Raw genomic sequence first — 23,220 nt, forward strand, 5'->3', positions numbered from 1 at the left:
AGCAGCGACCGAATGACTTTTCATCCAGCGCGGGGAGTCTCCGCGACTCAGGCTAAATGGCAGCTTCATCCAGCCTTCAGGCGAGCAAAGCTCTCGGCGTCTATGCCAAATCCAACTCCCTTGCTCCGCTCGTGGCGGCCTCGCGGTCTCAGACCCTGGCTTGGCCCTCGCCTCCGCCTGGTTGGTTGGTCGGGAAGGCCTTTTGTCTGCTGGGAGCCAACCCCATGGGGAAGCTTCGAGGCTAACAGCTGCCGCATCCATCAAGGGGACAAGCCGGGCTCCCTCGCGCCTCGACCATCTCGGTCTTGGTTTGGACGGGGATTTACCCCGTTTGCCCTTTTCATTCGATAATGGCTAAACATTGTTGCACCAATGCACATACTTTCAGCGGTCGCTGAAGCGAGGTTGAAACATGAGTTCTGTACAGCTTCCTCGGATATATAAGTGACGGACCAGCCCTGCGACATCCCTTATGTTTTCCTTCCCCAGATTTCGCCAACATTTTATACCGGGGTCTTCAGTTCCAACACCCTCTTGATTCCTTCTTAACGCATCCACCATGGTCGCCGTGGGCAAGCAGCGCGAGGAAGATGTCGGCGAGCCGATCTTGGAGACCTTGGTCAAGAATGACCCCTTGCCGTGGTACAAGAAGCCTAATTTGAGGAACCTGTACCTTGTTCTCTTTCCTGCTTGTATGGGCATCGAAATCACTTCCGGATTCGACTCTCAGATCATCAACGTTGTTCAGATCGTGTATACTTGGAACAAATGCATGCCGAGCCGCCCTTTTTCTTTTCTGCGCCAAGCTAACACATCATGGCAGTCTTTGGCGAACCGACCGGCGAGATGACAGATGAGGGCTTGCCAGAATATGTCATTGCTGGCGAACTCAAAGGTTTCCTAAGTGCAGCATATTCCCTCGGGGCCATTCTTGCGCTTCCTTTTGTGCCTTGGGTCAATCAGAAAGTCGGCCGTCGGTGGACCATCATGTTTGGTTCTCTCGTCAGTCTCCTGGGAGCTTTACTTCAGGGTTTCGCCAACGGAAGTGAGTGACTCGATGAACCGCAATCCAAGGCTTTATACTAATGTCTACCAGCTGCCATGTATTGCATCGCTCGTATTATCCTTGGTTGGGGAATTCCTTTCTGTATCGTCGCAGGCTCGTCGATGCTTGGAGAGTTGGGATATCCGAAAGAACGTCCCATTCTTACATCTCTCTTCAATTCGTCATACTTTATTGGTCAAATTATCGCCGCCGCTGTCGGGTTACGAACAGTTACAATCGCGACAGACTGGGCCTGGAGAGTCCCTTCCCTGCTTCAGATCGCACCAGCTATGGTACAGGTGGTGACAGTGATGTATTTTCATCATCCTAAAGGTTTTTGTTCAGCAATCGCTGACACGGTACATTTAGGTTTCTTCCCGAGAGTCCTCGTTACTTGATCAGCAAGGACCGGACAGATGAAGCTATCGAGATCCTCATCAAATATCACGCTGAAGGCGATCGTGAATCAACCATCGTGAAAGCAGAAATCGCTCAGATTGAACGAACGATCAAGCTCGAGCTCGAGGCGTCCAAACAAACTTGGGGTGATATTTTCCGTACTGCCGGTATGCGCCGTCGCCTCTTCATTACTGCCTTTCTTGGACTGTTCACTCAATGGTCCGGGAATACTTTGATCTCGTAAGCATGCCCTCTTTAATTGCTGCTTCTATAGAATTTTACTGATGAGTGCAGGTACTATCTGAGCGACCTGCTCAACATGGTAAACATTACGAACCCAGTCACAAAGTCAGAGATTAATGTCGGGACTGCTTGCTGGGGTCTTGTTTGCGGAACTGCGCTCGCTTTGACCGCACCACGCTTCAAGCGCAGAACAATGTATATGACATGTGCCTGCTCTTTGCTCTGTGTTTATATCGCCTGGACCATCTCGATGGAAAGATTCATGAGCACGGAGACAAAAGCGGCAGCCGCTCTCACCATTACCTTCATCTTCCTCTATTCGCCGGCATACAACTTGGGATACAACGCTCTGACCTACAGTAAGCTTCTTGCCTTTCCCTCTGAAGGTTCCCTCCTGCTAACCTCGCGCGATAGCATATCTTGTAGAGATCTTCCCCTACATGGGACGATCACGCGGTCTCTCGTGGTTCCAGTTCTTTGGCCGTGGAGCCACTTTCTTCGCCACCTATGTCAACCCGATTGGTCTCGAGGACATCCAGTGGAGGTGGCTTATTGTGTACTGCTGCTGGCTGGCTTTTGAAGTTGTGTTCATCTACCTCTTCTTCCCAGAGACTTCCGGTCGTACACTTGAGGAGTTATCCTTCAGTGAGTTTCCTTCGTTCTTCCTAACTGTACAATGCTAATAGGGGTGTAGTGTTCGAGGGCAAGGAGAAAGCAAACGAGGTTGCGGCTGTTGTTCATAAGCAGATTGACGAGCCTGGGCCAAAAGGACCAACGACTGAGATCCGCGAGGAGAAGGTGTAGTTCGTTCTTATTGAGTTGCTCGATAGTCTTTGTCGGCTTTGGATAGTTCAAGTGAATGAGTACCTGATGGTTGCCGTGCATTTACTCATGACGTTGTCCGCCGTCCCGTATTAAATGCTGCCAACTTTGAAGTAATAATCTGTTCCAAGTATCGGGACATTCGCCCCGAGCCTTAGGGTGGACCGAGACACCAACTGCCTGCTTCCACCTCCTAACTAGGTTCGAGGTAGTAGAATCGGTCTTAGCAGAGGACATCTCCGAAAACCCCGCGGCTCCACAATAAACTCCAGATCTTCTATCTCGCAATTCCATTCTATTTCACTGCACCAGCTCCACCCAAAAGCTTGATCCTTCAGCGTTGTGCTCTGGCGTCTACCCATGACGAACCCGACGCCGCATTCCCGATCACGGACCGGGGCCGGATACCGGCACCATACAATGACCCCTCAGCTGGCTCATCGGTGCGGTATAAAAGCGTGCTGTGCTCATAGTTACACCAGAGATGCTCTTTCCATGCTCGTCAGGACCTTGTGATATCTATCCGATCCATCTAAATTTTCAGTCCCCAGGGTAACACAACGCAAAAAATGACCTGCGAAGCCTGTCGCACAATCCCCCCCGTTATCGCCGAGGGGTATACACCCAAGGGAACCTCGTCTGTTATTGGCGAGTTGGGATTCAAGACTTGTATCTTCATCCAAAATCCCACCTAGTTTCAGTATTCAAATATAAAGAAAAAGAGGCTAACACAAACAGACATAACCGGCCCACCAACCTCCAAAACCGCCATCCTAACAATCTACGACATCTTCGGCAACAGTCCCCAAACGACGCAGGGCGCCGACATCCTCGCCGCACGACTGAACGCCCTCGTTATAATCCCCGACTTCTTCGACGGTCCCGGCGCAAAGCATGAGTGGGTTCCGGCCGATACTACGGAGAAGGCGAAGCTGCTTATGGCGTTTGTGAATACCAAGGCGTCGTGGGTTGATGCTGCGAGACAGATCCCGAATCTTGTGGATGTCTACAAAGGGTGTTTTCCTAACGTAGAGAGATGGGGCGCTTATGGGCTTTGTTGGGGTGGGAAGGTGCTTGCGTTGTCCTCCGGACAGGGGACGAGGCTTGCTGCGAGTGTGCAGGTTCATCCGGGGTGAGTTCCCTTTCCTACTTGCTTACCGCTGAGAATAGTCTTGGTGCTTATGATGGTTATGTTCCAGTCGAATGGACGGGGCAGATGCGCAGAACATAGCTATTCCGCATGCTATCCTTGCGTCGAAGGACGAGCCCGTTGCCGAGGTTGAAAAGTATGCCGAGTTCATCAAGGAGAAGGGACTCGGTGGGTTTGTTGAGACGTATGAGGGGATGTGGCATGGGTGGATGGGGGCAAGGGCTAACCTTGAGAAGGAGGAGAGTTTGAAGGAGTATGTTCGTGGGTGAGTTTGCTTCTTGCAGTGTGAATGGGACCAGATGCTAAATGGTGGCTTTGGTTGTAGGTATGAGCAGGTTGCGGGGTTCTTTGAAAAATATCTTTGACCTTTAGAATCTTATTTCTGTGAAGGCTAGTTTCAATCAGAGTCAATAAGGAGGTATATGTACATCGATGTCGTATTTTATGCATGCACACTGAATGCATTGAATGCATAGAGTGACTGGAAAGGTGGTGCCTGGAAGCCAGAAGGATGAGGTTTAGCGTGGTTGCCGGTTCTGGAACCTTCACAGAGATCGAGCCCCTTGGCTAGGAGCACACAATCAATTCACTGATTTTTGTCTCACCCCCAGGCTCTTATATTCTGTTCTTTCCACCTCTATTTCAACAGTCATACCTTCTGCATCATCGTCTCCATCAACAACACAGTCATAACTCCACCCCGTTTACGAACCTCCTACCAGCACTTGTTGTTCTCGACCTCGACCGGTCCACGCACTCATTGGCCAACCCCCTCGGTTCCACTGGCTGCCCCCTCCACAGTTGAGAACCACATTTCTCTCGCCTTTGTCTCGCTCTTAGTCCTCACGCACCCAGCCATCCACTATTCCTCCTCCATCTCGATTCCTGCTCGAACTCCGAAGAATCCTCCTCCCGCATAACTGATGCACCGATTCTCCCCGCAACGCTGTCGTTCGACTTAGTTTTGTCTGGCAAATTGACGCCCTCAGCATGCGGTGGCGGCTGCCTGGTGCCCGGTCGACCCTCCCCGCCAGCGTCGCACTCCTCCTGCTCCCCGTTCTTGTCGCTCCGCAGCAGCTACACGAACCCAACGATGTTCCCTCCGCCGTGTCCGTCCCCGTAAGGCCGACGGGCCAGGTTCCCGCATCCGCATACCCTTCTGCCCCCTCCGCGTTGAACGTGAAATCCAACGATGCGAGCGCCCTAGCAACCCTGGCTCTGGCGGGCTCCGGCCGCGCCGTTCGAGCCCCTCCTGCCCAGGTCAGCAGCAGCAGCAGCACTGCTTCTGCCGGCCTGGCACCGCAGCTGCACGCGCGGTCTTTGCAGGACTGGGAGGTTGAGGACTTTGTTCTGCTGGCGACCGTCGATGGTACTATTCACGCTCGAGACCGCAAGACCGGAGCTCCCCGCTGGGCCCTCGAGGTCCCGAGTAGCCCGATGGTCGAGAGCATTTACCATCGAGCGAACCGCTCGAGCTTCGACAGTACCCAGCCTGAAGATGACTTCATCTGGATTGTCGAGCCCAGCCAGGATGGAAGCCTCTACATCTTCAGTCCTGACCCGAGTTCTGGTCTGCAGCAGCTTGGGTTGACTGTGAAGGACCTTGTAGATGAGACGCCGTACTCTGGTACCGAACCTGCCGTTACCTACACCGCGAGAAAAGAGACTACGCTTTATACAATTGATGCTCGGACTGGTTCGATCCTGCGGGTCTTTAGCTCTAGGGGTCCAATGCCCTCGGGACCAGAGTGCCGCAAGGTTGATGATTTCGATACGGACTCGGAAGAGTGCGAGTCTCCGTCGGGGACTCTTGTTCTCGGTCGGGTTGAATATGCTGTGGCTATTCAGAACACCGAAACTGGTGATCCGATTTGTACCCTGAAATATTCTGAATGGACCACCAATAACCGTGATATTGATTTGCAAAGCCAATACTTCCGAACAATGGACCAAAACCATATCTACAGTATGCACGACGGGGTGGTTTTGGGATTCGATCACTCTCAGATGGAGCGTCCGCGCTACACCCAACGGTTTTCCACCCCGGTGGTGCGAGTTTTCGATGTCGCTCGCCCAGTTGGCGAGGGCAAACCCGACGAGCCGAAACCGCTCATTCTCCTCTCCCAGCCTTTGCAACCTCCAGACCCGGACTACGGCTCGCTTGATGATCGCAATGACCGCGTTTTTGTCGATTACACCGAAGGCGGCGGTTGGTATGCAATGTCGGAAGGGACCTACCCACTCGTGACCGGACGAGCAAAGCAGGCTCAATACTACGAAAAAGACTACTTCCGTCACGGACAACCGCTGATGAGTTTGACCCCCGAACAACAACGAGATGCATTAGCCGGTGTCCACGCGCTCAACAGCCCGCGTATTCCTCGCCGTCAAATCCCAAGCATATCCGGCTCGTCCTCGGATTTCTCCAACGATACTCCTAGAGAAGTTATACGAAGCCCCTCTGAGATCGCTCTACCGCCGGCCCTACGCCACAGCACCATCATCCGCAAAAGCTGGGATAATGCTCTCGATATCGTCGTTTCTCTTGTCTTGCTTTTCGTCGGTGCTGTCGTCTATTTCAACATTCCCAACATCCAAGAGCTTGCAAAACAGAAGCTGGATCTCAAAAATATTATCTCCGCCTACGGACAGCCGCCTCCATTGTCTACGCCTTCTACACCGGTCGTTGACACGTTCTCCCGCAAGCGAGAATCTAGCACTGTTCGCGCGGTGAACGATGTCACTGTTGACCTTAAAGTAGACACCCCGCAGATCGACGGGGACATGACGCCGAAGCAGAAATCAAACGACTCTCTCGCCCCTGATACGACACCCCGGGTCCGCATCCGTGAGCCGTCCCGCGATCCAGTCGGCGACAACGATGTAGAGGAGCTCTCGCTGCAGGACGCGGAGAAGCCAAAGCCAAAGCGCAAACGTGGCACCCGGGGAGGCAAGAATCACAAACGCAAGGGCAAGAAACCCGACGGGTCTAAGGAAGAATCCGACCACGCCGATGGCGGTCTTCAGCCTCCAGCCCGCGACTCCGGACTGTCATTAACACGCACCGCGTCCAATGAAGTTTTCGAAGCCGATGGTGTCATTCAGATTGGCCGGCTGAAGGTGTTCACTACCGACGTGCTTGGTCATGGAAGTCATGGCACGGTTGTATACAGAGGATCGTTTGATGGTCGAGACGTCGCGGTTAAACGCATGTTGGTTGAGTTTTACGATATTGCCTCCCACGAAGTGGGATTGCTTCAAGAAAGCGACGACCACAACAACGTCATTCGATACTACTGCCGAGAACAGGCCGCCGGGTTCTTCTACATTGCTCTGGAGCTGTGTCCAGCCTCGTTGCAGGACGTGATAGAACGACCGACAGCCTTCCCACAGTTAGTGCATGGCGGTTTGGATCTGCCAGATGTCCTGCGTCAGATTGTCGCCGGTGTACGGTATCTCCATTCTTTAAAGATTGTGCATCGCGATCTCAAGCCCCAGAATATCCTGGTTGCCGCACCACGAGGTCGTCTAGGCTCCCGGGCCATCCGCCTTCTGATTTCAGACTTTGGCCTGTGCAAAAAGCTCGAGGATAACCAAAGCTCTTTCAGGGCAACCACGGCTCATGCTGCTGGCACATCTGGTTGGAGAGCGCCTGAGCTGTTGGTGGATGACGATAAAAGTCCGGCAATGCAGGGCTCCGAGTCTCAACACACCGAGTCCTCTGAGCCTGCTGTTGTTGATCCTCAGACAAATCGACGAGCCACCCGCGCGATTGATATATTCTCTTTGGGCTGTGTGTTCTACTACGTTCTTACTAGGGGATGTCATCCTTTCGACAAGAACGGCAAGTTCATGCGCGAAGCGAATATTGTCAAAGGCAGCTTCAATCTCGACGAACTACAGCATCTCGGTGAATATGCATTCGAAGCTGATGATCTGATCCGATCAATGTTGGCTCTTGATCCTCGTCAACGGTATGTTCCCTTAACCTTTTCCCATATTACGCCTGCTAACAATTCCAGCCCCGACGCGAGCGCCGTCCTAACCCACCCCTTCTTTTGGAACCCCTCCGACCGCCTCAGCTTCCTCTGCGACGTCTCCGACCACTTCGAGTTCGAACCGCGAGACCCCCCCTCAGACGCCCTCCTCTGTCTCGAGTCCGTCGGCCCCGAAGTCATCGGTCCCGATATGGACTTCCTCAAACTCCTTCCCAAAGACTTCAAAGACAGCCTCGGCAAGCAGCGCAAGTACACCGGCTCCAAAATGCTTGATCTCATGCGGGCGCTGCGCAACAAGCGGAACCACTACAACGATATGCCGGAGCATCTGAAGGCTCATATTGGTGGGTTGCCTGAGGGGTATCTCAATTTCTGGACAGTCAGGTTCCCGAGTTTGCTCATGAGTTGTTATTGGGTTATCGTTGATTTGGGACTCACGAGGACGGATCGGTTTAAGAGGTATTTTACGCCGTTGGAGGAGTAGGGTGATGCTTAGATATTAGTACTTGGGAGGTATTTATTTTCTATTGAAAGATGTAAATGATGATTATGACTTGTGGTCGTCGTGTCTGGTGCTTGTTCTCCTCTCGTAACTGAAGTTGGCGCCGTTCCTGTCTACCCAACGTACATGTAGTCGATACAGCTTTCTTCTGCCCTTCTTGCGTTCCACGACACCTATGCATGTCTTCTCCGTACATTCCACCGCACCATCCTAAAGCAGCTTCCCCGCTTCACTAGCAATCCACTTGGCTGCAGATGCCAAAGGGCAGTATCACTGCACCAACACTGTTTAAGCGGGTCAAACGGGTCCGACTCATGCCTGTTACAGTATTAGTTCACTGTTACTGTTACTCCGCTACTGCTGCCTGACCAACAGCCCTAAGAGCCGTTTGATTAACAGGTCCACCATTAAGGCTGACCTGTCAGCTTCTCATTGTCCACGGCATTTCCAAGGATTACTATCCCTGGATGAGCTGTCTAGCCAGTAGCCACCTTCATCAGTCTCTACACACAAACCTCGCTTCAGTTACATGGCTGCCTAACATCATCCCCACCTACTTGGTAGATTGGCAGGTTGGCATGTCTCCATAGGATGAGGTGAGGTGAGGGGTTATGGGTATGGGTATGGGTATGGGTATGGTTATTTAAGAGCATCTTGCGCCGGGCATGTTGTATTGGAGAATCAAAATCGATCTTTCTTCCTCAGCCACGCACAATTCTTCTTAACTTCTCTAACCTCCTTGAGCCCAGTCCATCCAGACTATACTGCAATCTCCAAAAACAATGAGCTTCCACGAGTCCGCCCAGAACATCCGTGTCGAAGACGGCTCGCGCCTTGTCGCCGAGCTCCGAAACGAGGGCGGCGAATTTGTGCATGCTGAGATCGACCTTAATCAAGTTTTGGGAAATAACGACGGTATGCCCTAACCTACCTATGCTCTCCGCTCCGCCGACCTGTCCTTATCCATTACATTGTCATCATCCCATTCATAGCATACCTAGCTGACGTTAGCTTCCTTTTTCAGGCCAGTTTGAATGGGCCGGCACCGGCTTCACCGACAGCACCGAACCCGACAGCACAACCTTTAACATTGAGGGGGAGGCAAACGTGCCTGTTCTGCGGGCTACGTTGAAGAACTGTGCGGGGGAATCGGTTGATGCGAATGTTAATCTCGCGGAGAAGATTGGGAATGAGAATGGGGAGTTTCAGCTTGTTTGATATATGCTTCTAGGTTTGGGATAAGCGGCCTACCTACGCTGTACAAGCCATACTTAACCGCCTGGAATGTGAATAACTATGTAAATGACATTGCAATGCTATATACGGCTTGTATTCCTTTCCTATATTATACTGAAAAGAAACTACCCTACTGCGCCGCCTCCCAAGCCCTCACATAAACGGACAAGTTCAACAAAAACTCCTTGCGCTTCGGCTCCTACCCCAAGACCATCCTCGCCCTCGACGCATCGACTTTACTGGTCAGACTCAAGGCCTCGAGAAACGCATCCCCATTGGTGCCAGTATACTTGACGGGCGCCTTCACACCCAGACTAACCTTAACGGCTTCAAGAATCTCTTGCACACCTAGGGTCTGCGTCACGAGTTCGAACACCGGCCAGGAGCCCAACAGCCGATCAAGGTGATCAATGGCTGTGTGAAAGGCCGCAGCTACATCATCGACGTGGACTGTGCCCGTGAAAAACGTCGTGATATCAGCGGAGAATTCAATGGCCTCTACCTCAGACTCGAGCTCGTTTCCACCTCCGGACCTTGCAGTTGCAGCTTTGAGAACACCCCCATCCCCCCACCACGCCCACGATCCCCGGCTGTATATAGCAGAGGGCTGGAGAATCGCAACATCGAGCACATCCCTCGCGTCCAGAATCACATGCTCGTGCGCTGGGCGCCACGAAACAGCACTCGCAGGCTCCCCCTTTGAGCGGCGTTATCTCGTTCTGCGTGGGCAGTTTGGCTTTTTCGGGGGTGCGTGCTGTGCCCCAGACGAGGTGGATTCCTGATGACAGGAGGGCTTTGGAGAGCGTTAGGCCGAGGTAGCCGGTGCCGCCGAGGATGAGGACGTTGGCCATTTGGTTTAAAGTTAGTTGAGCTAATTAGATTGGGTTTGGTGTCGAAGTGTTGGTAGTGCATGTACAGTAGGCTGAGGATGGAACTTTGCAAAGTTGTTGCGCTGCTTGGGCGCTGGACGCTTGACATACCCATTCTGAGCGTCCAGGAACGGGTTTTTTTATCTCTTTCTCTTCTTGGCAGAGAGAAATGTTGATTTATAACCTGTTCTTTGTTCCTTGCGACCTCAAAATCTAGTTAGCCTATTCGTTGTTCGTATTCCTGTTTGTATCTCCTAGCATCGACGTGGACCTCTAGCCACTATGCTCACTAGGACCTTAGGGAGGCCCCCCTTTATGTTTGGTACCTTCCATACTGTGGCTATGAGTCCGGTCCAGGAGGTTAGAGTTCTAGCGGACCAGATTGATCGAGTCTCACACCCTGGTTCGTGGCTGACAGCCTTGTTTCAGAGATAACAAAACGGGCGCCAGGCCTGCGTACCATAATCGTGGAACCTGGAAGAAGATCGCGCTTACGACTCGACTCCGTCGATTATAGATAGCAATGAAGGTTCCCAGGTATATTGTGGTTTTGCGGGAACAATGCTACTCTACCCTAGTATACTCGCGCGTAGCAATATGTACCCTACCTAACCTCACGAGGGACAAGGAGCTGACAGAACCGTCATAGCCACGGATATTCCATTTAGGAGAACAGAACAAGGAACGAGAAGTGCTCCCCAGTTGCGGTGTCTGCCTCAACGACATTCTATTTCTTATCTACATCGGGGATATGAGAAGAGGGAACCTGTGAACACCAGGGCCAAACAGTCGAAACCCCAGCATCTGGTTGATCATATAGGTAGGCTACAGCAGGCTGAGAGGGTCCTTCTCCTATGCGGACTCCAGAAATCCTATATCTCTAAGATAATTTTTTCGTTCGCTCCTACTCCTGCCACTGAATCTCCAAAACATGGCCCTTAATCTCCGCATTAAACCACTCCACCAACTCAATCCTGTCCGTACATGTCACCGCACCATCCAGCACATCGCTCTCAATTACTTTAGCGACCGTTGTATACAGCTGTTGATTCGCCAGATTACGACCCAGACACGCTCGCGATCCAAGTCCGTACGGGAACATGTCGCTCTCTTTCAACCGTCTGAGCCCCGTCCCCGGCCCCGTTTCGTCGCCGGTAGCAGCACTACCCAGCCACCGCTCAGGCAAGAACTCAAACGGTCGAGGAAAGACTCCGGCGTCATGGTGGAAGACGTATGCAGCCGCGCCGACTATCGTTTTCGGCGGCAGGAAGACCCCGCTGACGGTGTATCCGATACTTTGCGGCGGTACGATGCGCGTTAGACGCGCTGGGTTGGCCATACCCAGCCGCAAGCCCTCACGGATAACTGCCTGCAGGTAAGGTAGGGATTGATAGTCCACGCCAGCGCCAGCCTGGCGTCTTCGGAGCTCCTCCTTTAGCCTCTTGCGGACGTCTGGGCGGCGAACGAGATGGAAGAGAATAGTGGATAGCATGACGGCTGTGGAGTCGGCGCCCGCGAACATTGCTGCCTTGCATTGGATGAGGGTTTCTTTGTGCGAGATATCGGCTCTCAGGAGTCGGGATTGGTAGGTATTGGTATCTTTATTGGTGTCGGTGTTAGAGGTGTCCGCGCCCGCGATACTATCTACGTATCGAGAGACCGTTGCGAGCGAGGCGGCAACATCGGGTTTGGACAGGGTTGGGCGCATCAAGAGGGGGAACACTAGGCTGAATAACCAGCTGGGTAGGAGGGAGAAGCGGCTGAATGCGACAATGGCAAGGACAAATGGTGTGGCGGATAGCTTCTGTGTCCACTGATTCCCGTCGCCTTCATGGTCACCGTCGCCATTGCTGATATTGCACGCTTTTCCTCTTCCTTTCTCTTCCAGACCCCCATACGTCTTGTCAAATAGATATCCAGTCAACACATCAATCGACAGCCGAGACGAAAGATCAAGGATGTCGATCTTGCGACTCCTCGTGCCAGAGCCTGAGCGATCCAACAAAGCCTCCTCACGCTGAGCCCGGAGCGCATCGACGAACTCGTCAATCAGTTTCCCGCAGATACCACTCTCGCATGATGCTCGAATCCGACTAGGAGCAAAGAGCGGAAGAACGGCTTTAGCTCTCGCATCGCGATATGCAGGGTCGCGAGTCGAGAAGATGGTATCGTGCCCTTCCACGCGAAAGTTTTCGTATCGCGCGTCTTTGGGCAGGCCACCGCTAGCAATGTAGACAGAATGCAAAGCGTCTGGCGAAGACAAAGAGACGGAATTTGGTGCGATGCGGAGAACGGGGGTGTTGTATTTTTGGTGGTAGTAGAGGAGGACGCGGCCTTCGATGCCCCAATAGCAGATGGAGTAGAGAAACAGCGATGACATGCATGCAAATGGAGGTCCCGGGATGTGAGAGAGAGGACTGAGGTAGAGACGGTAGAAGGCGATGCTCGTGGGGGGAAGAAGACTGGAAAGGAGGAGAAGGAGAGGAGGGGGCACTGCAGCAACGACTGTTGCCACTGCGGTCCAGAGGGCCATGGCGAGGCTCATACCGAAAGAAAGGAGACAGTCCTCGAGGAGACAGGAGCAGGATTTCACCTTGCTGTATCACGATCAATTATCTTCACTATACAGCAGTGGTTTTTGACGAGCCGATGGCTTGACGGGAGAAAGAACATTACCGCAAAAGAAAGAACGAGGAGGAAATACTCAGGATCTGCAACCTGCATACAGCATTTACTCGGTGCCACAGAGCGGCGCAGGTGACCTCGTATCACCTCCTCTGGCTATGAAAATCTTAGGACACTGTTTAATTGCTTCAAGACATACACAAAAGAACTGAGTGTGTCCGACAACAAAAACACCAAAGCCCTAAACCATCTACTGCCGTAGCCAATCGCTTATCTGTCGTCCAGATACTTACCTCCTGTGAACCATGACGACTACCAACGGAACCAACGCCAGCCACCAGGATGCCGACACATTTGTTGAATCGATCCAGGGCACAGATCGGTCCTCATTTGCAGTAGACGGCGACCGCATTAAAGCGTTGAGGGCCGCATATGCCCTAGTGAGTCGGCTGGAAACGCCTTGGGATACGGTGGCCCGCCTGTGTTTGACCGAGGAAAGTCTTCCCTAACTTCCTTTCATCACCCCAACCGTGGATCATAGCTCGGTCGCTGACTCTCGAGGAACAGCCAGCCCTTGGCGCATGCCTAAAGGTAGCCCGAGACTTGCACTTGTTCGAGCGGTGGCACGAAATGGGCGAAGACGCAGTATGTTCAGCTGAGGATTTGGCCCAGCGTGTGGGATGCGACGAGTTTCTTCTATGTGAGAAAGCTTCCGATTACCATCCATAGAGAGTATCGCACTGAACAATGACTATCGCAGGTCGAATCCTGAGACATCTAGTCGCGACTAATATCGTCGTCGAACTGTCCCCCGGCTCGTTCCAGCAGAGCACGTTTAGTAAATCGCTCCTAGAGCCTGTCTTTGGAGATTGGATCAATTACCTGTGAGCCCCACCGAGTCCCGAATCTCTTGAAATGCAAGAGGGAGAGGGACTCTGACTGACTTACGTGGCAAGGTACGATGCGACGCTCCCCTGCTTCTACCGCGCCCCCGAGTTCCTAGCAAAAACCGACTACCAGAACCCGACGGACCCCTGCGACGGTATCTTCCAATATGCCAAAGGCTTCAAAGGGAACCTATTCGAGTACTATAACAGCCATGCGGAGGAAGGCAGAGTGTTCAATAACATGATGGGAGGCGTGATGGCGAACCAGGCGGGTATGCTGGACATTTATCCGTTTGAGCGGCTAGATGATGGGCGATCGACAGCGAGCACAAACGGTTCCACGCCGGCGCTGTTGGTTGATGTTGGGGGGAATGTTGGGCATGACATCAACAAGTTCCTTGCTCGTCGCCCTGATGATGCCTCTCGTCTGATCCTTCAGGATCGAAGCGATGTGATTTCGCTAGCCAAGTGTCCGGCCACTGTGCGGACGATGGTCCATGACTTCTTTACTCCTCAGCCAATTCAAGGTGAGAGTCTGAACTTTGTATCTGAGTAAAAATAAAGCGTTAATATACTGATATTGGAATAATCAGGAGCCCGTGCCTATTACCTTCACGGAGTCATCCACGACTGGGCTGACCCTCCGGCTCGAACGATCCTCGGCCACCTTCGGGATGCCATGACGGTGGGATATAGCAAGCTGTTGGTGCATGACCATGTCCTGCCCGGTCAAGATCCACATCCTCAGGCTACGGCGTATGATCTGACGATGATGGTGAAGGTCTCTGCGTTTGAGCGCACCGAGCAGATGTGGGTGGATTTGTTGGGGTCGGTAGGGTTTCGCGTGGTGAAGATCTGGAGCTCGCCGCTTGCGACGCAGAGTGTGATTGAGGCTGAGCCAATATAGTCTAGTGTGAGAATCTTGCTGAATGGTAACTTCTAAATGATATCATAAGATTATTGTTCAGTAAATTCAGTAATCTGGAGTGGCAATTGAATCGGACTCCAGGCCGGAGACCAGGGCCGGCTTAAGTCCGCGGGGATAACCCTAAGTCCACCAGTTCCCCAAGTATGAGCCCACCTTGCTCAAATCCGTCCTTTGTCCATATTTCTTCCTGTTCACTTCTTTCTTTTTTCTCTCCTTGCATCTTACTTTCTTTTACCCGGTGCCTGGTACTCTTGGCCCCTGGATGTCTACTATTTAAAGGCTGTCGTTGCTCTGGCTGACTCTTGACTCTGACTGAGCACTAGACTACGCCACCACAGCCCCCGATCTACTACCCCTTGATACGACTCTTCTCGGCTCTCAATCTTCGAGTTCCATAACCATAATGTCTTTTCCCTACAAGCATTGCTTGGCCGTCGGCGCCACTTCCGGAATTGGCTTGGCCCTGGCGACGCAGCTGGTTCAGACCGGCGTCAAGGTCACCGTCGTCGGCCGTCGCCAGGAGCGCCTGGACCAATTCGTGCAGACTCACGGCCCCGACAAGGCTGATGGTGTGGCTTTTGATATTACCCGCTTGGACGATATCCCAGCGTTCGCGAGAAGGTACGCAACCTCTCCTAATTTCATCGTTTGTCACTAATGGTAGCCCGTTAACTGGGGGGGCAGCGTCATGACCAAGTCGCCGGATATCGACTGCATCTTCTTCAACGCCGGCGTGCAGAAGCCGTACGATGTGGCGGAGCAGTTCGACCTGGCGAGCTTCCACAATGAGGTCAAGGTCAACTTTACCAGTTTCGTCGATCTCACCCACGCCCTGTTGCCTTATCTCAAGAAAAACCCTGACCCGACTGCTTTCATCTTGTAAGTGTCTGCCTGAGAGTCCAACCTATTCGTGGTTCTGCTTTTTGCTGATACTCTGGGTACCTGAAGCACGGGCTCCAACATCTCCATCGTCCCCGCCGCAACCCTGCCCGCGTACTCGGCCTCCAAAGTCGCTCTCAACGCCTTCACCCTCTGCTTACGGGAGCAGCTGCGTCACTCCAACACGAGGGTGATCGAGATCTCTCCACCCCCTGTGCAGAGTGAGTTCTCTTTTTTTTTTTTTTTTTTCCCCTCGTGTTTCCTGATATCCCGCTGACATGATATTAACCAGCCGAGTTACACGACTACATGGGCGAGGACGCTGGCCGACAGCTCGGTATGCCGCTCGATGCCTTCATCAAGCAGGTGTATGATGGCCTGTTGGAAGGCAAGGACCAGATTGTCATTGGGAGCATTGGACCCGCGGATACTTTCAACGAGATTGTGGACAAGCGTCGCACTGCGTTCCACAACCTGGCTAAGATCATGCGTGCCGGGAAGGACTGAGTATGGAAATAGATAATGTAGTTGATAGGCCGGCTGAATCCGCCCGGCAGTACTCCGTACCTAGTGAGAGAGAGAGAACCAATTTGCTTATTCCAAACACGAGCTGAGAGTTCTGTTCCTGCGTAATCGTATCCTATTGGTATTCATGTAGACTGCCCCTAGTTAGTCCTCAGTATCTGACATTCCATAGCCCTCTATCCCAATAGTCCAAGCGTGAATTACGTATCTCCACGAAAGGCCGGCAAGATATTGTCAAAAATTAGCTTTAGCCACCACGTTCATGTTGTCAGCAAGGCGTTCTTCGTGTTTCACCCATGATGATGTACGCACTCCGTGCTCTGGAGGTTCCGGGTCACCGGTATAAGAATATCCAAGAAATCTTCTCTCCTTTCATACCATAGGGGCTCACCCATCATTCTCGCAATAGACACAGCCTCACCACACAGCCATGTCGAATACACCTGACCAACAACCTGATCCTGATGTGGTCGACTGGGAGGGGCCCGATGATCCCGCAAACCCGAAGAACTGGTCGTCCGCGCGCAAGACAATGGCAACGTTGACCATCGCTCTCATTTCAATTCTCACGTACGTCCTCACTTTCTTTCTCAATAATCGTACTGACCAGAAATGTCTACAGCCCACTAGGCTCCTCCATGGTCGCCCCAAGCACGTCCCAACTCATGGACGAATTCAACTTCACTAGCGACATCCTCGGTGCCTTCGTCGTCTCGGTCTACCTCCTCGGCTACGCAATTGGGCCTCTAATCCTCGCCCCGCTATCTGAGCTCTACGGCCGGATGCCAATCTACCACGTCTGTAATATCCTGTACCTGGTGTGGACGGTGGCGTGCGCAGTAGCACAGAACCTGAGCTCCATGATTGTCTTTCGCCTCTTTGCAGGGATGGCTGGGAGTGCGCCGCTTACGATTGGTGCGGGATCCCTCGCCGATATGATCCCTGCAGAGAAACGTGGGCTTGCTATGGGTGCTTGGATGCTTGGGCCTGTTCTTGGGCCGGTTATTGGGCCAGTCGGTGCGTCTGACTTCCCTGCCCTACTGGGTTTGTCCTGCTCTTATTTACTGACACATGGAATTGCAGCGGGTGCCTATCTAGCTCAATCTGCGGGCTGGAGATGGACTTTTTGGGTTCTCGCTATCGGGGTGAGTTCCTGCACCGTAACTCCTCTATACATAGTTTGCTGCTAACTGAGGTCTTCCCCAGGCCGGCATCGTAACAATCCTCACAGCCCTCTTCCTCCGTGAATCCTACGCGTACGCAATCCTCCAACGCAAAACCGTCCGCCTCTGCAAGGAAACCGGAAACCCTCACCTCCGCAGCATCCTCGACACAGGCCGCTCGCGACGCAACACCCTCGCATTCTCCATCCTCCGCCCAGCAAAGATGCTCCTCCTCTCCCCTATCGTCGCCCTTCTCTCCATTTACATCGCCACTATCTATGGCTACCTCTACCTCCTCTTCACAACGCTGACGCCTATCTTCCACGATACATACCATTTCTCTTCTGGGAATGTTGGCCTCTCGTATCTCGGTATTGGAGTTGGTTCTGTCGCGGGACTGATATTTCAACTGTTCTACTCGGATAGACTGTACCTCTCCCTCATTAAGAAAAACCCCCACACACACCCAAAACCAGAATACCGCCTCCCACCACTCTGCTTCACATGCTGGCTCATGCCCGCCTCGCTATTATGGTACGGCTGGACAGCAGAGTACTCAGTGCACTGGATCGCGCCGATAATCGGAACAAGCCTGATCGGCTTTGGGATGCTAAGCGCGTTCACGGTTGTGTCAACGTACCTTGTCGACGCGTACACGGTCTATGCGGCCTCGGCCGTTGCGGCTGTTACGGTGCTCAGATCGCTTGGTGGTGCATTCCTACCGCTTGCTGGGGGGCCTATGTATGATGCGCTTGGGTTGGGGTGGGGGAATACACTCCTGGCGGGGATTGCGTTGATCATGTGTCCGTTGCCGTTTGTGTTTTGGAGGTTTGGGGAGGGGATAAGGGAGAGGACGAAGGTGCAATTCTAGACGAGGGCTATGGTAGCGGTTTTCGGGTTTTTTGTCCATTCGTTCGAGCGTATAGAGGTGATTGATACTGGAGTCCAGGTTCTAAAGGTTGCGGTTTGGGAAGACATCGTGGAAGCTCCAGTTGCATACCCAACTACCCTCCCCAGCTAACTACTACACCGTTTCAGTTCCTGTTATAGAATCCTGGTTCACAATTTAATAGCGTTTCTTCATGTCAATATAATTGGAATTTAAAGAAAAAAAAAATCACAACAACTCGCTACCCACAAAGTCCCCCAAAAATAACCACCTAATCCTCTCCTTAACCCCCTCCTCCATCCACTCATTAATTCTATCCGGAAATAATCCGACATTTCCCAGAACAGACCTATCATGCGGCAAAACAACAAGGATATTCCGCGCCGCATCAAGCTCCTGGATCTTCCTTAGCGTATCCTCCGCCTCGGCATACGCAGGGAACATTCCCCGCGCTGGTTTCAGGAATGGCTCGATTGTGCTCCCTTGGGGATGAATACGACGGAGGGACTCGTGGGTATACATATGATTACTATGCGAGAGATCAAGCTCAACCTGTTCAGGAAGAGGAAGGTAAACCGACGGTCTAAGAAGCCCAGCATGATGCGCTGCATCACCTCCCATGAAGACGAAGGAGTCAGCCTCAGAGGTTGATGCAGAGGCAGAAGTAACCCTCGCCAACGCACAAAGATGCCCCACAGAATGACCCGGCGCATCGAGGAGGTAGAACGAGCCGTCACCGAAGTAATCGACGGCGTCGAACCGCCCTATCTTGCAGGCGTCATTATTGTGGAAGTTGAGTTCGTTGACTTTTCGACCGGACATATCTGAGTTTAGGACGGAGCCGGTTATATTGGTTGGGTAGCCTGGCCAGCAGAGGTCTTTCACACCGGGTCCGACGATCAGGGAAGTATGGCTGGGGAAGCTTGATGGGTCGCCGGTGTGGTCGAAGTGGTGGTGGGACCAGATGATGGATTCGATGTTGGTGCTGCGGATTGCACATCCATTCTCTAGTCGGTCCTTGTTCTGCCCATCCTGCTGATGGTGCTGCTGCTGAAGATCATAATTCTCATCCAAAATCTCAGCAACCCCCTTCTTCACCGTAACCCTCGTAGTCCGGTTAATCAGATCAACTGTAACCGGCGCCAAGTTCTCCCAGTCGCGCCGAACGCCCAGGTCGAAAAGGACATGCCTATTTAGTGCCTCGTTTGATATCAGGAAGCATAGCGCTGGGGCTTCGATACCGGTGAGGCCTGGAATTTCCGGCGTCCAGAATAGGGGGGGGTTTAGGTGGAGTGTTGTTGTTCTACCATGACATTAGGTGAGTGAGGAAATTGGTTTGGTTTGCTTAGGCGGGAGTTGGATCGCAAATCGAAACCAAAATGAAGAGGAGGAGGGAACATACGTGTCTATGACGCGGACTGTTACTGTTGATGGCGAGGAAGGGATGTTCAGATTCGGGGGTGAGAGGGCTGTTGGCATCGACGACGACGACGACGACGACGACGACGACGACAACAACGACGGAGAGGAGGCTGAGACGGGCATTGTTGCCTGGTCAGATCAGGTTCCAAGTAAGACAATAATGTCTATTTTGATTTTGTTTTTCCCACAGATGGGGCTGAGGGTGACGGTTCAAGGATACCACAGCAGGATATCGAACCAAGTTCGCCGAAGTACTCAAAACCAAACACGCAGTAACACACTTGAGGTACCCTCCTCTCAGCTTACAAGACAGCCGATCAAATGTTCACGAAAAGTGTCAGCCTTCTTCATACAGGTTTTACTCAGTCCCAATGCCCGAGTGACGCAATCCAACTGGCACCGGGTAGATAAAAGCTACACCGGATAAAAAAGCAGAGTAAGCCCTAATTCAAATTTCGCGTGGTAGAGCTGAACGCCCATCAGAATCACCACGTCAGATCTCACTCACAAGGACACTGCAGATTCCATATTTGGAACCAATCAAAAATTATCATATCGTATCTCGGAACCAATTCGAATTGATTGGCCCAATATGAACGTCAGGTACAGGACAGGGGTGTGCGAGCTGCAGGTCTTAATGTCATCACGGAGGCTCCAACGTAGAATACGGGCAGCCACAATTGAGGCTTGGAGGCTGAAACGAACGTAGAGTAAACGACGATGACTGGGGGCGAGGCGTTCGTATTCTGAAATAGATCTTGGATAGCTGAGAAGACGTGGGATGGAAGTAGTATATATATATATATCGTAGAAGAGGAAGAATCTTGAGGTGAAATCAACAGACATCTAGCGCATTAGGTTCTTGACCAGTTTGAATAACAGGGGTCATCTTGCATCAAGCTATCCTACCCGAACCGTTACACGAGTTTCATCACCATGCATCGACTCCTCTCCTGGTTCGCCCTGTCGGCTGCACTCTCGGCCTCCGGTGTCCTCGCAGCACCAAGTGAGACCATCTTCGACTACGTCATTGTCGGCGGCGGCACCGCAGGTCTGACCCTGGCATCACGCCTATCCGAGGATTCATCGGTCCAAGTGGCTATCATCGAGGCCGGGTCGTTCTATGAGCTCGACACCGGGAATACAAGCCAGATACCGGCAAATGCGGGCGCTTACAACGGAAAATCACCGGAACTGACCAATCCATTGACCGAATGGGGGTTTATGACGACTCCTCAGGCTGTATGCTTTCCTTCTTCCTGTTGTATCACTCTGTTAGATAGCTAACTGCGAATTCCATTGGTTAGGGCATCAGTGGCCAATCTGTGCACTATCCCCGCGGAAAGACGGTACGTTTTCCATAATCTCCCATTCCCAGCAGTCCGATTTGTCCACAGCAACTAACCAATCCCAAATTACCAGCTCGGTGGAAGCAGTGCAGTTCACGCAATGGCCTATCACCGGCCCACGATAGGGTCGATGGACCTCTGGGCCGAAAGAGTCGGCGACGACGCCTGGACCTGGGACAACGTATTCCCCTACTTCCAGAAAAGTCTCGACTTCACACCCCCCAATAACGCGGCGCGATTCGCCAACTCCACCCCAGAATATGACCCTGCCGCGGTTGCAAGCGGCGGCGAAGTCTCACTCACCCATCCCAACTATGCCCAGCCATACAGCAGCTGGCTGGCCGAGGCGGTGGAAGATATCGGCATTCACAATATTCCGGGGCTTAACAGCGGCCACCTGAATGGATCTGGATGGTTGATGCACACGATTGATCAAGACAAGGGGATACGGGAGTCCTCTGAGACGGCCTTCCTAGCTCCGATTTTGGACAGACCGAATCTGGCTCTCTACAACCGAACTCTGGCTGAGAGGATTTTGTTTCGGAATAATGTCGCTACTGGCGTGCAGGTGAGCGAGTTGAGGACAAACAAGACCTTCTCGCTGCTTGCACGGCGGGAAGTTCTCGTCACGGCTGGCGCATTCCAGTCTCCCCAGCTGTTGATGGTCTCTGGTGTTGGTCCAGCAGACCTCCTGGCCGAACATGACATCCCCCTTGTAGCTGACCGGCCAGGCGTGGGCCAGAACATGCAGGACCATGTCTTCTTCGGCATCTCGTACAGAGTCAACGTAATGACCGCCAACTCGCTCGCCCGCCCAGATATCGCTGCTGAAGCTGCGACTCTCTACCGTGACGACCGAGCTGGGCCCCTCTCTGCCCCGGGAGGCGACTATGCCGCGTTTGAATGGCTCCCTGCTGAGTTCCGAGACGGTCTGTCCGAGGAGACCGAGGAGGGTAAGTCACGTTCCACTCCCCTATCCATTATACAAGTCAATATGGTCTAACAGAAATCGAATCTACAGACCTCGCCGGCCTCCCCTCCGACTGGCCTGAGATCGCCTACCTCTCTCTCCCATCCTACGTAGGCGACTTCTACAACCCACTGACAAACAGCGGAGCCGACGGCTACAACTACGCCACTATGCTCGCGACCCTATTGACCCCTCACTCGCGCGGAAACATCTCGATCTCCTCCTCCAAGATGGCCGATCCCCCGCTCATTAACCCGAACTGGCTGGTCGAAGATATGGATATCGAGCTCATGACCGCGGCGTTCAAGAGGCTTCGGTATATTTATGGTTCTTCGGCGCTAGATGATCTCCGAATCGGGGACGAGTATTACCCTGGCAGTGCGGTGAGCGATGATGACGACGAGGCAATTGAGCAGTTTGTCCGGGACAACGCGTATACCGTTTCGCATGCCGTGGCGACTTGTCGTATGGGTGTTGAGGGGGATGAGTTGGCTGTCGTGGATTCCCAGGGGAGGGTGTTTGGGACTGAGAGGTGTATGTTCCATGACGTTCTTCCCCGGCCTTAGGCCCTTCTCTCCTAAAGTTAGGTCCCGGGAATGCTAACTGCTGGTACTTTGATGCGATAGTGCGAGTCGCTGATAGCTCGAGCTTCCCATTCCTTCCTCCGAGTGAGTCTTTCCTCTCCTAACCACCTGGGTCCGTCCGGACGTCGTGACACGAACTAACCTGTTTCCTTTATAGGCCTTCCTCAATCCATCATTTGTAAGCCAACTTACCACCCGACCTGTTTTATTAAGAGATATCTCGTGAAAAGAAAGACAAAACTGACATGCTCACCCACTATAGACATGCTAGCCGAGAAGATCGCAGATGATATCAAGAGTACATGGTAGCCGCAAACGCGCACACGGTGCGGCCTACAGGAATGGTCCATTTTTGGGAATGCAGGTTGGGATAGAGTGATAGAGAGATAAAGCTTTTTGCTTTTTGGAGTTCTTTCTATATAAATTCTTTGTACTGGATTGCGTTTTGGGGGGGGTGGGGGAAGCGGGTGCATTTTGTATTGTCTGTCTTGTTTGTGGTTTGAACGTCCCTCTAGATTGTTCTTACTTTCGTTGTACTTTAGATCTGAATTTCGTGCTCTTTTCTAGTTTAGTTGTACTTTGGGTCTGAAGTTTGTCCTATTTTCTGTATGATAATTGAACTGAATTGGATGGCAATTGTAAAACAGGAGCTCTATCCTGGCTGCAAGCCCAAATGAGTTTCAGACGGTAGTTGATGGGTCTGATACAGTACGAGTAGAAGAATGTTCTACACCT

The 23,220-nt window shown here is 52.5% G+C and overlaps 11 protein-coding genes across 11 annotated transcripts; 8 read left to right on the plus strand and 3 right to left on the minus strand.

Annotated features, from left to right (window-relative positions):
• Positions 1-455: 455 nt before the first annotated feature.
• Positions 456-2,532, plus strand: BDV17DRAFT_241478 (putative MFS sugar transporter). The gene is made up of 7 exons (XM_073755973.1): positions 456-770; positions 824-1,045; positions 1,097-1,358; positions 1,415-1,684; positions 1,739-2,046; positions 2,102-2,332; positions 2,382-2,532. Exons 1-7 carry the CDS (start codon positions 560-562, stop codon positions 2,489-2,491), a joined length of 1,614 nt encoding a protein of 537 aa, XP_073618526.1. The 5' UTR covers positions 456-559; the 3' UTR covers positions 2,492-2,532.
• Positions 2,533-2,941: 409 nt separating this feature from the next.
• Positions 2,942-4,289, plus strand: BDV17DRAFT_241491 (dienelactone hydrolase family protein). Its single transcript, XM_073755974.1, has 3 exons — positions 2,942-3,178; positions 3,248-3,641; positions 3,709-4,289. Exons 1-3 carry the CDS (start codon positions 3,079-3,081, stop codon positions 3,926-3,928), a joined length of 714 nt encoding a protein of 237 aa, XP_073618527.1. The 5' UTR covers positions 2,942-3,078; the 3' UTR covers positions 3,929-4,289.
• Positions 4,290-4,649: 360 nt separating this feature from the next.
• On the plus strand, positions 4,650-8,310 carry ireA (bifunctional endoribonuclease/protein kinase IRE1; the record flags this gene model as incomplete). Its single annotated transcript, XM_073764318.1, has 2 exons — positions 4,650-7,633; positions 7,682-8,310. The coding sequence occupies 2 exons, from the start codon at positions 4,650-4,652 to the stop codon at positions 8,139-8,141; spliced, it is 3,444 nt and encodes a 1,147-aa protein (XP_073618528.1). The 3' UTR covers positions 8,142-8,310.
• Positions 8,311-8,781: 471 nt separating this feature from the next.
• On the plus strand, positions 8,782-9,544 carry BDV17DRAFT_256273 (CVNH domain-containing protein). The gene is made up of 2 exons (XM_073757044.1): positions 8,782-9,074; positions 9,184-9,544. The coding sequence occupies exons 1-2, from the start codon at positions 8,942-8,944 to the stop codon at positions 9,375-9,377; spliced, it is 327 nt and encodes a 108-aa protein (XP_073618529.1). The 5' UTR covers positions 8,782-8,941; the 3' UTR covers positions 9,378-9,544.
• A 50-nt stretch (positions 9,545-9,594) lies between these two features.
• On the minus strand, positions 9,595-10,246 carry BDV17DRAFT_288756 (uncharacterized protein; the record flags this gene model as incomplete). Its single annotated transcript, XM_073761487.1, has 2 exons — positions 9,595-9,985; positions 10,080-10,246. 2 exons carry the CDS (start codon positions 10,244-10,246, stop codon positions 9,595-9,597), a joined length of 558 nt encoding a protein of 185 aa, XP_073618530.1.
• Positions 10,247-10,955: 709 nt separating this feature from the next.
• On the minus strand, positions 10,956-13,164 carry BDV17DRAFT_241559 (cytochrome P450). The gene has a single exon (XM_073755975.1). The coding sequence runs from the start codon at positions 12,807-12,809 to the stop codon at positions 11,169-11,171; it is 1,641 nt and encodes a 546-aa protein (XP_073618531.1). The 5' UTR covers positions 12,810-13,164; the 3' UTR covers positions 10,956-11,168.
• Positions 12,976-14,790, plus strand: BDV17DRAFT_241582 (S-adenosyl-L-methionine-dependent methyltransferase). Its single transcript, XM_073755976.1, has 6 exons — positions 12,976-13,029; positions 13,083-13,387; positions 13,461-13,589; positions 13,650-13,773; positions 13,846-14,303; positions 14,370-14,790. Exons 2-6 carry the CDS (start codon positions 13,195-13,197, stop codon positions 14,681-14,683), a joined length of 1,218 nt encoding a protein of 405 aa, XP_073618532.1. The 5' UTR covers positions 12,976-13,029; positions 13,083-13,194; the 3' UTR covers positions 14,684-14,790.
• A 33-nt stretch (positions 14,791-14,823) lies between these two features.
• On the plus strand, positions 14,824-16,188 carry BDV17DRAFT_256276 (oxidoreductase, short-chain dehydrogenase/reductase family). The gene is made up of 4 exons (XM_073757045.1): positions 14,824-15,325; positions 15,389-15,583; positions 15,653-15,804; positions 15,876-16,188. The coding sequence occupies exons 1-4, from the start codon at positions 15,108-15,110 to the stop codon at positions 16,088-16,090; spliced, it is 780 nt and encodes a 259-aa protein (XP_073618533.1). The 5' UTR covers positions 14,824-15,107; the 3' UTR covers positions 16,091-16,188.
• Positions 16,189-16,538: 350 nt separating this feature from the next.
• BDV17DRAFT_301821 (MFS transporter) lies at positions 16,539-18,281 on the plus strand (the record flags this gene model as incomplete). Its single annotated transcript, XM_073764319.1, has 4 exons — positions 16,539-16,678; positions 16,731-17,125; positions 17,192-17,253; positions 17,315-18,281. The coding sequence occupies 4 exons, from the start codon at positions 16,539-16,541 to the stop codon at positions 18,140-18,142; spliced, it is 1,425 nt and encodes a 474-aa protein (XP_073618534.1). The 3' UTR covers positions 18,143-18,281.
• Positions 18,282-18,388: 107 nt separating this feature from the next.
• BDV17DRAFT_288761 (MBL fold metallo-hydrolase) lies at positions 18,389-19,705 on the minus strand (the record flags this gene model as incomplete). Its single annotated transcript, XM_073761488.1, has 2 exons — positions 18,389-19,463; positions 19,563-19,705. The coding sequence occupies 2 exons, from the start codon at positions 19,703-19,705 to the stop codon at positions 18,389-18,391; spliced, it is 1,218 nt and encodes a 405-aa protein (XP_073618535.1).
• A 781-nt stretch (positions 19,706-20,486) lies between these two features.
• Positions 20,487-22,956, plus strand: BDV17DRAFT_256280 (GMC family oxidoreductase). The gene is made up of 7 exons (XM_073757046.1): positions 20,487-20,824; positions 20,890-20,931; positions 21,005-21,884; positions 21,953-22,435; positions 22,528-22,569; positions 22,643-22,663; positions 22,748-22,956. Exons 1-7 carry the CDS (start codon positions 20,519-20,521, stop codon positions 22,792-22,794), a joined length of 1,821 nt encoding a protein of 606 aa, XP_073618536.1. The 5' UTR covers positions 20,487-20,518; the 3' UTR covers positions 22,795-22,956.
• The last annotated feature ends 264 nt before the right edge of the window (positions 22,957-23,220 follow it).

Source organism: Aspergillus undulatus (genome assembly GCF_047715775.1).
Source record: "Aspergillus undulatus strain CBS 261.88 unplaced genomic scaffold BDV17scaffold_9, whole genome shotgun sequence".
NCBI lineage: Eukaryota > Fungi > Ascomycota > Eurotiomycetes > Eurotiales > Aspergillaceae > Aspergillus > Aspergillus undulatus.